This window comes from Gopherus evgoodei, chromosome 3, assembly GCF_007399415.2.
Source record: "Gopherus evgoodei ecotype Sinaloan lineage chromosome 3, rGopEvg1_v1.p, whole genome shotgun sequence".
NCBI lineage: Eukaryota > Metazoa > Chordata > Testudines > Testudinidae > Gopherus > Gopherus evgoodei.
This window is the reverse complement of record NC_044324.1, coordinates 35,306,044-35,322,735: the sequence shown is the minus strand read 5'-3', so window position 1 is coordinate 35,322,735 and position 16,692 is coordinate 35,306,044. Positions and strand designations below refer to the sequence as shown.

Sequence of the window (16,692 nt, the reverse complement as noted above, 5' to 3'; positions counted from 1 at the left end):
TTTCTCATTTGATTAGTTTTTCCTTCGGTAAATCCACCTACACTATAAACACCTGATTCAAAGCAATGATAGACAGCTGCAGCGGCACAGGAGCCAGCAAACAGAGCTGCAAACAGGGGAGTTTCAGTGGGAGTTCTGTTGGAGGAGGAGGTTTCTGTATTGTGTGTACTGTATTTTGTAGTTATATGTGTGGAGGCTGGTAGGGGCAGTGTGCTGAGTGAGGAAAGTGGACAGTGGAAGCATGTGACTAAAAGAACCAGGCAGAGGAAAAGACGGGCTAGTGAAGGAGAAATAGAGCTCAGGAACAGGTTTGCAGAGTTTTGAAAATGAAGAAGGGTCACAGGAGGTGGTTGCTGAAGGTGAGAGGGCAAGGAAGAAGAGCAGAGCAGCTAGTCCTATAGGAAGAGGGGAAGAGTCAATGGAGATAACACCACCAAATATGAGCCCCAGGATGAATATGGGATGGGTTGCGGAGAATTGCAAGAGACAACATCTTCAGTGGGGATTCTGTCTGTTCCTAGAGAAGGGCAACAAAGGTGTGACAAGATTATGGTGATCAACAGATGGCTCAGGCAGTGGTGCGAAAAGGAGGGCTTTGGAATGTATGGCCACTGGGAAGTATTTATGGACAGAGGACTGTTCTCTCGGGATGGACTTCACCTGAGTAAGGAGGGAAATAGACTTCTAGGATGGAGGCTGGCACAACTGATTAAGAGAGCTTTAAAACTAGGAATTTGCGGGAGATGGTTGGGAGATGTCCAGGTAATCTCCACGCCGAAATTTAACACTGAGAGGGAAGAAAACAAAGTAATAAAAGATATAGCCATAAGTATGAGAATGGACATAAGGAGGATACCAGTCTAATAGGTGATACTGGTGGTAGAATGTGTGTGCCTAATCAAGTAAAGAATATCAGTGAAACCAAATGGCAAAAATTAAGATGTTTGTACACTAATGTGAGGAGCCTAGGTAACAAAATGGAGCAACTAGAGCTACTGGTGCAGGAAGTGAAACCAGATATTATAGGGATAACAGAAACATGGTGGAACAGTAGTCATGACTGGAGTACAGTTATTGAAGGTTATGTGCTGTTTAGGAAAGACAGAAATAAAAGCAAAGGTGGTGGAGTAGCATTGTATATAAATGATGAGGTAGACTGTAAAGAAATAAGAAGTGATGGAATGGATAAGACAGTCTGTCTGGGCAAAAATCACATTGGGAAAGAAAGCTACTAAAGCCTCCCCTGCAATAGTGCTCAGGGTGTGCTATGGACTGCCGGGATCCAATCTGGATATGGATAGAGACCTCTTTAATGTTTTTTATGAAGTAAACACTAATGGGAATTGTGCGATCATGGGAGACTAACTTCCCAGATATAGACTGGAGAACAAGTGCTAGTAATAATAATAGGGCTCAGATTTTCCTGGATGCGATAACTGATGGATTTCTTCACCAAGTAGTTGGTGAACCAACAAGAGGGGATGCCATTTTAGATTTAGTTTTGGTGAGTAGTGAGGACCTCATAGAAGAAATGGTTGTAGGGGACAACCTTTGTTCGAGCGATCATGAGCTAATTCAGTTCAAACTAGATGGAAGGAAAAACAAAAATAGACCTGGGATTAGGGTTTTTGATTTCAAAAGGGCTAACTTTAAAGAAATAAGGAAACTAGTTAGGGAAGTGGATTAGACTGAAGAACTTGTGGATCTAAAGGTGGAGGAGGTCTGGAATTACTTCAAGTCAAAGTTGCAGAAACTATCAGAAGCCTGCATCCCAGGAAAGGGGAAAAAAATCATAGGCAGGAGTTGTAGACCAAGCTGGATGAGCAAGCATCTCAGAGAGATGATTAAGAAAAAGCAGAAAGTCTACAAGGAGTGGAAGATGGGAGGGATTAGCAAAGAAAGCTATCTTATAAGCTACAGAACATGTAGGGAGAAAGTGAGAAAGGCTAAAAGCCATGTAGAGTTGGACCTTGCAAAGGGAATTAAAACCAATAGTAAAAGATTCTATAGCCATATAAATAAGAAGAAAACAAAGAGAAGAAGTGGGACTGCTAAACACTGAGGATGGAGTGGAGGTTAAGGATAATCTAGGCATGGCCCAATATCTAAACAAATACTTTGCCTCAGTCTTTAATAAGACTAATGAGGAGCTTAGGGATAAGGGTAGGATGACAAATGGGAATGAGGATATAGAGGTAGATACTACCACATCCGAGGTGGAAGCCAAACTCAAACAGCTCAATGGTACTAAATCGGGGGGCCCAGATAATCTTCATTCAAGAATATTAAAGGAACTGGCACATGGAATTGCAAGCCCATTAGCAAGAATTTTTAACGAATCAGTAAACTCAGGGGTTATACAGTACGACTGGAGAATTGCTAACATAGTTCCTATTTTTAAGAAAGGGAAAAAAGGTGATCTGAGTAACTATAGGCCTGTTGGTTTGACATCTGTAGCATGCAAGGTCTTGGAAAAAATGTGAGGGAGAAAGTAGTTAAGGACATTGAGGTCAATGGTAATTGGGAAAAAATACAACATGGTTTTACAAAAGGCAGATCATGCCAAACCAACCTGATCTCCTTTGAGAAGGTAACAGATTTTTTAGACAATGGAAATGCAGTGGATCTAATTTACCTCGATTTCATTAAGGCATTTGATATGGTTCCACATGGGGAATTATTATCTAAATTGGAAAAGATGGGGATCAATATGAAAATTGAAAAGTGGATAAGAAACTGGATAAAGGGGAGACTACAACGGGTCATACTGAAAGGCTGGAGGGAGGTTACTAGTGGAGTTCCTCAGGGATCGGTTTTGGAACCAACCTTATTTAATCTCTTTATTACTGACCTTGGCACAAAAAGTGAGAATGTGCTAATAAAGTTTGCGGATGACACAAAGCTGGGAGATATTGCTAATACAGAGAAGGACCTAGATATCATACAGGAAGATCTAGATGACCTTGTAAATTGGAGTAATAGTAATAGGATGAAATTTAATAGTGAAAAGTGCAAGGTCATGCATTTAGGAATTAATAACAAGAATTTTGGTTATAAATTGGGGACACATCAGTTGGAAGTAACAGAGGAGGAGAAGGACCTTGGAGTATTGGTTCATCACAGGATGACCATGAACTGCCAATGTGATATGGCCGCTAAAAAAGCTAACGTGGTCTTGGGCTGCATCAGGAAAGATCCAGTAAAGATAAGGAGGTGTTAGTAATGTTACACAAAGCACTGGTGAGACCTCATCTGGAATACTGTGTGCAGTTCTGGTCTCCCATGTTTAAGAAGGATGAATTCAAACTGGAACAGGTACAGAGAAGGGCTACCAGGATCATCCAAGGAATGGAAAACCTGTCATATGAAAGGAGACTCAAAGAGCTTGGCTTGTTTAGCCTAACCAAAAGAAGGCTGAGGGGAGATATGATTGCTCTTTATAAATATATCAGAGGGATAAATATCAGGGAGGTAGAGGAATTATTTAAGCTTAGTACCAATGTGGACACAAGAACAAATAGATATAAACTGGACATTAAGAAGTTTAGACTTGAAATTAGACGACGGTTTCTAACCACTAGAGGAGTGAAGTTCTGGAACAGCCTTCCAAGGGGAGTAGTGGGGGCAAAAGACATATCTGGCTTCAAGACTAAGCTTGATAATTTTATGGAGGGTATGATGGGATAGCCTAATTTTGGCAATTAATTGATCTTTGATTATTAGCAGGTAAATATGTCCAATGGTCTGTGATGGGATATTAGATGGGGTGGGATCTGAGTTACTACAGAGAATTCTTTCCTGGGTATTGGCTGGTGAGTCTTGCCCACATGCTCAGGGTTTAACTGATTGCCATATTTGGGGTTGGGAAGAAATTTTCCTCCATGGCAGATTGGCAGAGGCTCTGGAGGTTTTTCGCCTTCCTCTGCAGCATGGGTCACCGGTCACTTGATGGAGGATTCTCTGAACCTTGAGGTCTTTAAACCACGGTTTGAGGACTTCAACAACTCAGACATAGGTTAGGGGTTTGTTACAGGAGTGGGTGGGTTAGATTCTGTGGCCTGCGTTGTGCAGGAAGTCAGACTAGATGATTATAATGGTCCCTTCTGACATTAAAGTCTGAGTCTATGAGCAATTTCTAATTAATTCATTTACTAAAAATAGATATAGTCATTAATTCTTATGTATTATGTAAGGTTTCAGAGGTTACAAGATGTCAAAAGTTTCTCCTGAGTGAATGGCTCATCAGGCTGATGCAGTTAAGGCACATCAGTTCAATAGCTAATGTTACACAACAGAGTGCTGTAGCCAGAATGATGTCTGATGGTCTTTGACTGCCCTACCAGATGGATAAGGCCACTCTGCAGCTGGGTGAATTGGCCTTTCAGTGTGAGATTGAACAAAACTTTAACCCAGGCCTTTCACAGCTGTAGTTGAGAGCCTTAACTACTCAGTCACTGAACAAGACGACTCAGGGACAAGTAATATAGCATCTTTGCAACTATTTTGCCAGTACGGATTCAGTCAAGGGTAGTAACAGTCAAAGGCCACTACTATCTGATGGTGTTCACATCAAAGACCTCCGTCACTCAAGAGAGACTGGACAATAATTCAGTATGTTCTTTCTAATTATGTGTTGAGATCAACATACGCTGCCTTTGTCCTCTACATACCTTTTCTGGATGGCTGGGGGGAGGAGACTGACATCTTCCAGAATGAAATTCCAGTAAAAGCATTAAATTAATGTGTACATTAATGCAATTATTTAAAAGATCCCTCAGTTCTTATTTTACACACACACACACACACACACACTCTCTCTCTCTCTCTCCATGCCACTTTTCAAGGCTATAATTTAAAAAAAAACCCACAATAGGAGGCTAAAGTTAGGCTCCAAATTAATATTTAGTTAATTTCCTGATTTTCCAAAATGGCTTCAAGAGCATGACAATGTATGATACACCAAAATTAAAGGAAACTCTATATACGATTACCTTCTCTAAACTACACATGCTATTTGGATTCAAGTCACACACAAATGACAAATGTTATTCTTATAATAATTAAACTATCTTACTTGTTAACTAATAAATATTGGTTTACACACACAACCTTTGCTCAAGCTCTTATATTCCTACAGTAGCTTCTGCTTGCCAGGGTAAAGTTCTAGCTTACTGTAAACTGTGTAGAACTGGTGACCAAACTGAATGACTAATATGTTCACACATATCCTGTAAGCAGACATAATACATACATTAGTCATGTTGTTGGAAGTCCTTATAAACTCTATTATTTCTCAATTATAGTGACAGGGAATGAGTTATCTATCCTCAATGGATAAGCTAAAATTTAAAACATGAAAATTCTAAGGTACCCATTTTCTCTTACCCCAAAAAATAAAATACAAATAAAAATAAAAAAAAATTAAAGAAAATATCAGTATTTTGACCCATATTTTTCATGCACCAGTTAACTAGAAAATTACAGAACCTGAAAAGCTCAGATAAAATGTATCAAGGGGATTAAAACAACACATGCCTCCTCCCGCCAGTAGCTGTGGGATGCTACTGGAATGTGAATTAAGGACTCTGAAGCCTTTGAAAAATGAGGACCTCTGAATTTTTAATTTTGTTAACTAATCATTAGAGAACTGGAAATTGCTGTGTTTCTGACTGTTAGCTAGGTAGCTGCCTGTATAAAGTACATTTTTAATTTTGCACGATCTGGTCTGTTTCCCAGCAGCATATTGATTTGTGGGACCACTACTTATAGAACCTAGAGCATAATTAAATATTAAGTCCCTCTTTGATGTGTGCAAAGCCCGACTAAGAGGATTACTAGACATACTGAGGGTGGCTTTCACACATTTTCTGGTAATTGAACATTGCAATACCATTAAACTTATCTTTACTCAATAAGAATCCACATCCATCCTTTGCAATATCTGGTGTCTCTTTAGATATTGGAGAGGGATTGGGGGAAAGAGGGGACATTATAAAGGAACAAAACAATTATCAAAGAAGGAAAAACAATTTTTGAAATAATGTGACACTGAAATAAAATTAGGATATTTTGTAACTATTGAAAGAGAAGGCATCCCACATCTGCAATGATTTAAATGTCAACTATTATGGAAGTCTCAGAAATACATTTCTATCTGTAAGTCCCAAGGTGAAATTGGGATAGCAATTTTTCACTGACATTTCAAAGGGCTTTACTATTTCAGCACCATTTTGTCCACTCTGTTCTGAGAAAGGGTCATCTTGCAAATGAGAGGGGCAGTCTTGTTAAATACAAAGTAAGAACAGTTAAAAGGAGGTAAGACAGCAGTATAGTCTAGCAGTTTGGGCATAAGTCTGGACGTTGGAAGTGCTGAGTTCTATTCCTAACTCTGCCACCAGTTCATTATATGACCTTGTGTCATAAACAGATAGCTAAGGGTTAATGTCTCTTTCACCTGAAGAACCTGACCAGAGGACCAATCAGGAAACTGGATTTTTTCAACTTTGGGTGGAGGGAAGTTTGTGTCTGGGGTCTTTGTTTTCTGGCTGCCTGCTTTCTCTGAGCTTTGGAGAAGTAGTTCTGTTTTCTAATCTTCTGTTTCTAAGTGTAAGGACAAAGAGATCAGATAGTAAGTTATATGGTTTCTTTTCTTTGGTATTTGCATGAATATAAGTGCTGGAGTGCTTTGATTTGTATTCTTTTTGAATAAGGCTGTTTATTCAATATTCTTTTAAGCAATCGACCCTGTGTTGTGTCACCTTAATACAGAGAGAACATTTGTATGTATTTTTTCTTTCTTTTTATATAAAGCTTTCTTTTAAGACCTGTTGGAGTTTTTCTTTACTTCAGGGAAATTGAGTCTGTACTCACCAGGGAATTGGTGGGAGGAAGAAATCAGGGGAGATCTGTGTGTGTTGAATTGGCTAGCCTGATTTTGCATTCCCTCTGGGGGAATAGGAAAGTTCTTTTGTTTCCAGGATTGGGAACAGAGAGGGGGAGTCACTCTGTGTAGTTTCACAGAGCTTGTGTCTGGGTATCTCTCCAGGAGCACCTGGAGGGGGGGAGGGAAAAAGGATTATTTCCCTTTGTTGTGAGACTCAAGGGATTTGGGTCTTGGGGTCCCCAGGGAAGGTTTTTCAGGGGGACCAGAGTGTCCCAAAACACTCTAATTTTTTGGGTGGTGGCAGCAAGTACCAGGTCCAAGCTGGTAACTAAGCTTGGAGGTTTTCATGCTAACCCCCATATTTTGGACGCTAAGGTCCAGATCTGGGACTAAGGTTATAACACCTTGGATACGTCACTTTAGCTCTGTGCCTCAGTTTCTCCATCTGTAAAGTTGGGACAGTCATTCTATATAGTACTTTGGGATATTTGAAGAAAATATAAGCGAGAAGTATTGACACAGTGCATTAGAAACTTGCATTAGAAACTTTGCTTACCTGCGCACTCCTACCACATGCACAAACCGACTGCTTTCCTCTCAGTTTTCAGCAAAAGATGTAATAGCTGGAGCTCTGTAGTTTGGACTTTTATATTTCTAAGATTGTATTTTACTAGTTTACCATCAAACACTGTGACAAGTAACTAATAGGACATTTGTCATATAAAGAGATGCAGTATAGTGTGTGATAAACTCTCTTTGCTTTTTATCATATGTGGTCACTAACTTGCTAATCTGAAAAATTTGATGACTCAGACTCATAGACTTTAAGATCAGAATGGACCATTATGATCATCTAGTCTGACCTCCTGCACAATGCAGGCCACAGAATCTCACCCACCCACTCATGTAACAAATCCCTAACCTATGCCTGAGTTACTGAAGTCCTCAAATTGTGGTCTGAAGACCTCAAGCTGCAGAGAATTGTTCAGCAACTGACCGTGCCCCATGCTGCGGAGGAAGGCGACAAACCTCCAAGGCCTCTGCCAATCTGCTGTGGAGGAAAATTCCTTCCCAACCCCAAATATGGTGATCAGTTAAACCCTGAGCATGTGGGCAAGACTCACCAGCCAGCACCCAGGAAAGAATTCTCTGTAGTAACTCAGATCCCACCCCATCTAACATCCCATCACAAACCACTGGGCATACTTACCTGCTGATAATCAAAAGATCAATTGCAAAATTAATTGCCAAAATTAGGTTATCCCACTCGAGAGATATCCCACTTTCAGTGAGGATTTGTTAATTTGTGAAGGCTCAGGAACTAAAAACCAGGCTTATTTACCCTCATGGTGTCTCCATGTCCTTCTTCAAATATAACAGCTCCCCCAGTACCATATTCTGGGTTACTCACCAAACCATGATATTACATGCACACTAAAAGGAAGTTCATTAAATTGTTTTCTTTAGAAATGGTAAAAGAAATGAACTTCAACTGGTACCTGCTAGACATACCAGCCTGTCACTTCTGAATCATTTCACTAGTTGTTCAGGGTAAAGTACCCCAAAATTCACCAGAACCAAAGCTTTGAGCCTGCTAAATGATCCAAATGTGAAAATTACTACACCTAGACTATAATGATAAGAATACTGAAACTTGTTAAAAATTATACTAAGAGGTGTTCTTTGACATACTCTGTATCAGTAAAAGTGTAAAAGAACAGCTATTGCTTATGTCAAATATACAAACTGTTTTTATAACTTTAAGAAACAAAACCCATAGCTTATTAGTTCTGAAGGATTTGAGCTTACTGGGTACAGAGTACACACTTGGATTTTGTTACAAGTTATTACTAGACGCTTTCTTTTTATGCCTTGTTTGCTCAGCAGCTGAAGAGTAAAACATTGACGAGATAGATGAATTGCCTTGTGCTATGAGGGGTATCTGACCTGTAGCACCATTTTTGCAAGATAATTTTCTATGCCTTCCCTTCCCCATACAAAAGACCACCTTGGCTTAACCACGAGATCTTGCGTGACCTACAAAATAAAAAGGTGTCATATAAAAAAATGGAAACTAGGTCAGATTACAAAGGATGAATATAGGCAAATAACACAGGAATGCAGAGGAAAGATTAGAAAGGCAAAGGCACAAAATGAGCTCAAACTAGCTATGGGAATAAAGGGAAACAAGAAGACTTTTTATCAATACATTAGAAGCAAGAGGAAGACCAAGGACAGGGTAGGCCCATTGCTCAGTGAGAAGGGGGAAACAGTAACGGGAGACTTGGAAATGGCAGAGATGCTTAATGACTTCTTTGTTTCGGTCTTCACTGAGAAGTCTGAAGGAATGTCCAATATAGTGAATGCTTATGGGAAGAGAGTAGGTTTAGAAGATAAAATAAAAAAAGAGCAAGTAAAAAATCACTTAGAAAAGTTAGATGCCTGCAAGTCATCAGGGCCTGATGAAATGCATCCTAGAATACTCAAGGAGTTAATAGATGAGGTATCTGAGCCTCTAGCTATTATCTTTGGGAAATCATGGGAGACAGGGGAGATTCCAGAAGACTGGAAAAGGGCAAATATAGTGCCCATCTATAAAAAGGGAAATAAAAACAACCCAGGAAACTACAGACCAGTTAGTTTAACTTCTGTGCCAGGGAAGATAATGGAGCAAGTAATTAAAGAAATCATCTGCAAACACTTGGAAGGTGGTAAGGTGATAGGGAATAACCAGCATGGATTTGTAAAGAACAAATCGTGTCAAACTAATCTGATAGCATTCTTTGATAGGACAATGAGCCTTGTGGATAAGGGAGAAGTGGTGGATGTGATATACCTAGACTTTAGTAAGGCATTTGATACGGTCTCGCATGATATTCTTATAGATAAACTAGGAAAGTACAGTTTAGATGGGGCTACTATAAGGTGGGTGCATAACTGGCTGGATAACCGTACTCAGAGAGTAGTTATTAATGGCTCCCAATCCTGCTGGAAAGGTGTAACAAGTGGGGTTCTGCAGGGGTCTGTTTTGGGACCGGCTCTGTTCAATATCTTCATCAATGATTTAGATGTTGGCATAGAAAGTACGCTTATTAAGTTTGCGGACGATACCAAACTGGGAGGGACTGCAACTGCTTTGGAGGACAGGGTCAAAATTCAAAATGATCTGAACAAATTGGAGAAATGGTCTGAGGTAAACAGGATGAAGTTCAATAAAGATAAATGCAAAGTGCTCCACTTAGGAAGGAACAATCAGTTTCACACATACAGAATGGGAAGAGACTGTCTAGGAAGGAGTATGGCAGAAAGAGATCTAGGGGTCATAGTGGACCACAAGCTTAATATGAGTCAACAGTGTGATACTGTTACAAAAAAAGCAAACATGATTCTGGGATGCATTAACAGGTGTGTTGTAAACAAGACACAGGAAGTCATTCTTCCGCTTTACTCTGCGCTGGTTAGGCCTCAACTGGAGTATTGTGTCCAGTTCTGGGCATCGCATTTCAAGAAAGATGTGGAGAAATTGGAGAGGGTCCAGAGAAGAGCAACAAGAATGATTAAAGGTCTTGAGAACATGACCTATGAAGGAAGGCTGAAGGAATTGGGTTTGTTTAGTTTGGAAAAGAGAAGACTGAGAGGGGACCTGATAGCAGTTTTCAGGTATCTAAAAGGGTGTCATCAGGAGGAGGGAGAAAACTTGTTCACCTTAGCCTCCAATGATAGAACAAGAAGCAATGGGCTTAAACTGCAACAAGGGAGATTTAGGTTGGACATTAGGAAAAAGTTCCTAACTGTCAGGGTAGTTAAACACTGGAACAGATTGCCTAGGGAAGCTGTGGAATCTCCATCTCTGGAGATATTTAAGAGTAGGTAAGATAAATGTCTATTAGGGATGGTCTAGACAGTATTTGGTCCTGCCATGAGGGCAGGGGACTGGACTCGATGACCTCTCGAGGTCCCTTCCAGTCCTAGAGTCTATGAGTAATAATAGCTAGAACAGTTCCCTCTACAAAGCACAATATTTTAAAGAACATACCCTATATTTATCTATTTCTTCTTGCTGCTATCTGAATTTGATCTTTCTGTGATGAGAACAAGAATGGTACACATTCCTCTCTCTTCCAAGAAAAAAAGTACATTCAGTTTTGTAAAAGGGAAGGAACTACAGGCAGTTCCATCTCCTACCTGGGTCTTGTATACTTGTGTTACACAGTTCTTACGAAAGATGGGGTGTTGTCTTCAGCCATACAGCTAACATCCTGTTGGATCTCACGAACTCAGCAGGGTTGGCATAGGTTGCTATTTGGATGGGAGACCACTAAGACACACAATCAGAGGTATGGGAAGGAAGTAGCTAACCAATATCCAAACACAATCATAGAATCACAGAAGTTTAGGAGACCTCAGGAGGTCATCTAGTCCAACCACCTGCTCAAAGATGTTAGAGGGCAATATACTGTCAGAGGTGGTCTCTTTCATCTCAGAAGAGCAACACCTGCAAGAGTCTCAAGACAGATACATGACCACTTTCTGTGGGCGCAGGAATGTTAACTTTGACACACTACTAAAATCTTTCCTGGGTACTAAAATTCCTTGTGCAGTATCATAGGGATACTTACTTTTTCTGCACAGCCTTTCCTTGGCTGATGTGTACCATAAGTATGTGTCGTTATAGTTTTACTGTATTTCACCACAGATTTCAATCAGTTTCAGTACTGTGCGAGAGTGAATCATACATACAGTATTTAGGACAACACTCACTAAAGCTGATGCAGGGATGCATAAATTGGATCTTCCTGTATCTGGGAGGCCCCATAATACACCCTTGTCTTTCGCTGCCTCTGTCAAAAATTCTTGTTAGTCCCCAAATGCATGACCTTGCACTTTGCACTATTAAATTTCATCCCGTTTCTATTACTCTAGTTTACAAGGTCATCCACAAGGTCATCAGTTTTTGAGTCCAGCAGAGGGCAACAAAAATGATTAGGGGGCTGGAGCACATGACTTATGAGGAGAGGCTGAGGGAACTGGGATTCTTTAGTCTGCAGAAGAGAAGAGTTCGGGGGGGGATTTGATGGCTGCTTTCAAGTACCTGAAAGGGGGTTCCAAAGAGGATGGATCTAGGTTATTCTCAGTGGTACCAGATGACAGAACAAGAAGTGATGGTCTCAAGTTGCAGTCAGGGAGGTTTAGGTTGGATACTAGGAAAAGCACTGGAATGGGTTACCTAGGGAGGTGGTGGAATCTCCATCCTTAATGGTTTTTAATGTCAGGCTTGACGAAGCCCTGGCTGGGATAGTCTAGCTCACCTCGGTATTGGCAATACCTCCCCAACGTTGTGTCAGGCACAAGTTTTATTAGCACACACTCACTTTTTGTGCCAAGGTCAGTAATGAAAGTGTTAAGTAAGATTGGTCCCAAGACTGATCCCTGAGGAACTCCACTGGTAACCTCCCTCCAGCCTGAGAGTTCATCTTGCAGTATGACATGTTGTAGTCTCCCCTTTAACCAGTTCCTTATCCACCTTTCAGTTCTCATATTAATTCTCATCTTCTTTATATGTTAAAAATGCGTGGGTGCTTAGTGATGTACCCCAAAATGTGTTTTCTGTACAGGATTTCTGAGATCAGGTCTACACTAAAAGAGGAGGTTACTTACCTGTAACTGGAGGCTCTCCAAGATGTGTGGTCTCTATTTGTATTCCAAACGCCGGCACACATGTGAGCCATGTGCCGGAAGCTTTTCAGCAGCAGTGTCCATTGACCAACATGGCCGCCTTATGTCACCACATGCTCCACGTGAAGCGCAGAAGTTGAGCAACGTGACTCCTTGACATGAAGGACTTGCAGATATTGCAGCGGGCAACGAAGTGTGCCTCATCCATGCAGTAGAGGAAGCACATATGCTCATCATTCACGGAGAAGAGAGAGGGCACAAGGCACAGTTCTTGAACCATGGAATGCGGAGAATAATCCCCCATAAGGGGCTATTATATACACTAATTAACTAAACTAACATATTTACAGAAGCATGAAGAGAAAGGAAACTGAACTATCTATAAAGGACTGTTGTTCTTGTAAAGCATATGAGTGCGAAGAGAAGATTCCGACTCTGATCACGTGGTAAGAGGGAACTGAGGGCATGTCGCCCCGCACAGACTCTTATAACCTTGCATGGAGCATGTGGTGACGTAAGCCGGCCGTGCGGATAGGGTGACCAGACAGCAAGTGTGAAAAATTTGGACAAGGGGTGGGGGGGTTTATAGGCACCTATGTAAGACAAAGCCTCAAATATTGGTACTGTCCCTATAAAATCAGGACATCTGGTTACCTTACGTGATGGTCAACATACACTCCTGCTGAAAAACTTCTGGCTCCAGTGCATGGAATACATATAGGGACAATAACTCAAAGGAGGAGGTTAGGATGACTGAGTTACATTGCTCAGGGTTGTGAAAAATCCACACCACTGAGCAATATAGTTAAGTTGACCTATCATCCTCCTCCTATTGACCTAGCTACTGCCTACTGGAGAGATGGATTAACTACAGTGATGGGAGAACCCCTCCTGTCACTGTCGCCACTGAAATGCTGCAGCCGCACTACACTGCTGCAGCTTTTTTAGTGAAAACATAGTCTGAGATGGTATGTTGGAATGCTAGGGAGAGAAGACAGTTTCAGCAGAGACCCAAGGCTCATCTACACTTAAAATGCTACAGACACACAGCTGCACCGCTGTAGTGCTTCAGTATAGACGCTACTTAAGTTGATGGAAGGGATTCTCCCTGTCAGCTTAGGTACTTCACTTCCCCAAAAGGCAGTAGCTATGACAACAGAATTGTTCTATCAACCTAGCACTGTCTAAATAGGGACTTAGGTTGGCTTAACAATTTTTCACACACCTGACCAGTGTAATTAAACCAACATAATTTTCTAGAGTAGATAGGCAAAAGGATAACTTCACACCTATGCTCTGTAACAAAAAGGCATTGAGCATTATGATAATGTGGCTCCAGCACACATAATGAGGGTGGGGCTTTGAGAAAATAGAATTTTCCTGAGAGGTAAAACAGACAAGATGACACACTCTCTAGAAGGAAAAATGAGTCCAGGCTGGGTCCCAAGAACTCTTGGGTTTGCTAAAAGGATGGAAGTAGGGCCTGTTCTGTTCCTGTAACTCAGTACAGAAAACTATCAAAGTTAGCTTGTAGGGAAAAGTAGAATTAAATGAGTAAAAATGTAAATAGGGTTTTTCCCAATTGCTTTGTTCCCATTTGCTAAATAAACCTACTAGTTCTAAGAAGGCTGCTTGTCATTGTATAGCGCTAGTCACAGGCTCCCAAAGGGATGAAACACAGGTGCTCAATCAAACCTGCACAGCAATAAATGGCTGGTACACATGGGGTATGTTGCACCCACATCCTAGTCTAAGAACAGAACTGCAAAATACCACCCACAAGTCAGATAAAGGGCATGTGGGCCAATAGCTGAGGTTGTGCACTTACGGAGACCAGAAAGGGGACATAGGTTCAAGCAGCCCTGTGATTATGACAAAGTACTTTAACAACTCTTTCTATTTGAGGATCTCAAAGTCAGGTATAAACACAATATTAATTAATCCTTGCACTACATCTTTCCGAGGTTACAGTTACTAGCTCTCCTTTAAAGACAGTTAAGATGAATCACAGACAAGATAAAATTCATATCTAAGGTCAAAGGGTCTGGAAGAGAATCTAAATGTTACATTTACAGTCCTTGCTCTAACCACTAGAATGCATACCAGAGTACACCACAGAGGAGACAGGGGTAAGTGGCAGAAGATAAACTGTGGAGAGGGGAAGAAAAAATGGCAAATACCAGAAAGGTATATAGAGGGTAGGAGAAGGGAATAGAGAATAAAGAAAAAAAGGCACAGGGGCATGCTTCTGTTTGGTATCAAGTGTTCTTGGTCCCACTAAAGGGAGTGGGAGCTGAGGATGCTCGGCCCATAAGTGAGGCAATATTTAACTACTCCTAGTTATTTTTATTTTTTTAAACTAAAGTCACAATTTGTTACAATCCTGGCTTGGTATGAGAATAGAAAAAAGGCCACTTCATTTGTCGACAGCATGCATTTGTAACTGCCCATATGGTTCATACTACAAAACTGACAAAGTTCCATCATACAGTTTTTAAAAGAAAAACACAGTAATACACTATCACTTAATGTTAGGGTAAATAATAATACCTTTGTCTCAGGCCAACAGGCTTTGAGAACTGCTTGAGTTCTGAAGAACACAAGTAGCCTGCTATCCTCATCAGTGAGATGAAATGCTTGCTCCATAATCTGCAGCACCTTAATGCGGGGCTTCACTGGCAAGGAGTCATCACTACAGAAAGGTCTCAACCACTCCAATAGATCACCTGAAGAAACTAGATTCTCCCTGTAATCCAAATAAAATGGTTCAGCTTTAATTACTACTTAGTCATTTTAATCCAAATTCTAAAGACATACTGATAGCCACATAACAAATATGTCCTGTGTTTAGTTGTGAACAACTTTAATGGGAACATTTTAAACTCTTCTAATTCTGATTGTGACATAAGCAGCTGTGAGTTAGATCTACCTGAACACAACCACAGACATTCAGTGCCTCTGAATTACTTGGTTACATATTTGGCTACCTTGAAATAGAGACTGTTAACCTGTGGAACTCAACCACTCCACTGTTTTATGAACATGAAAATAAATGAAGGAGTTCTCAAATGATATTAATTGCATGCTGACTTCACTATCATGCCATTCTGATTTTAAGAACTATCACTACAAGATCAACCAAAAGGACTGATCTAGAATAAGTGACAATATAGACGATCATGGAATCGGAGAAGAAATGATCATGTTAAAAAATGAAACTTGTTGGGAAGAGAATTTATATACATCCACCCTGCAAACATAAAATGAAACACACATCTATCTACTACATCTATTTAAATAGATGCACCCTCAGTTAAAAATCCATTTTAAGTTCTTTAAATTTTCCTACACTAAATCAATTTAAAGCATCATCACTGAGGAACCATGAAGAACCAGCTATACACAAAAACACTATTTTCTAAACTGTAAGAGTTTAATCAGGGAATATGATGTCTTCCTAGCATATAGAAAGCAAAACACATTTCAATATTTAACATAATATGAACTACAGAGAAATAAAACTTCTCAAGCATATACTAATCTCATGAAGGAATTGTTTTTTCATGATTCCATTCCAAATGAGGTCATTCCAATAGTTGTAATATAAAATGTAAAAGTAAACAGATAAAACGGGACACATAATACTTTGAACATTAATGGTCAGAGTCTATGAACACAATTTCTAATAATTTTGATAATTCGGGGATTTTATGATATTAAAATAATTGTATTTTAAATAAATGTAATAATAAAACCAACATTAAAAAGACTCAATGTTTCCTTTAACTCAAAGAAGTATATTCTCAACTTTGTCCATAGGATGTTACCCAGGTTGCAAAGCTATGAACTGAGCTAAAGTATATATGCATAAGGATGCTTATTTTGAATTCACACAGTATACAAGGAAGTATCTGTTAAATAAGCAATATGATGAATAGTTATAAACATTCAAGATATACCAACACATGTGACAGGTACAGGTGTGAAATTTTTTTTTTAAAAAGTATATTCACAAATTAATAGACTGTACTGTTTCTTTTGTGATATTTTCTGAGAAAGATGCCAAAAGGGGTGGCAGGCGGGGAAGTATTGCCACTGCTTCTAAAGATGCAGTACTTATTGTTTTTCTAAAC

General features: G+C 40.0%; 1 protein-coding gene across 1 annotated transcript in view; it reads right to left on the bottom strand.

Annotated features, from left to right (window-relative positions):
* Window positions 1-16,692, bottom strand: part of NBAS (NBAS subunit of NRZ tethering complex) — a 381,747-nt gene that overhangs the window by 63,403 nt on the left and 301,652 nt on the right. The window contains 1 exon segment of the mRNA XM_030555399.1: window positions 15,110-15,305. Coding sequence (XP_030411259.1) covers window positions 15,110-15,305 — 196 coding nt within the window.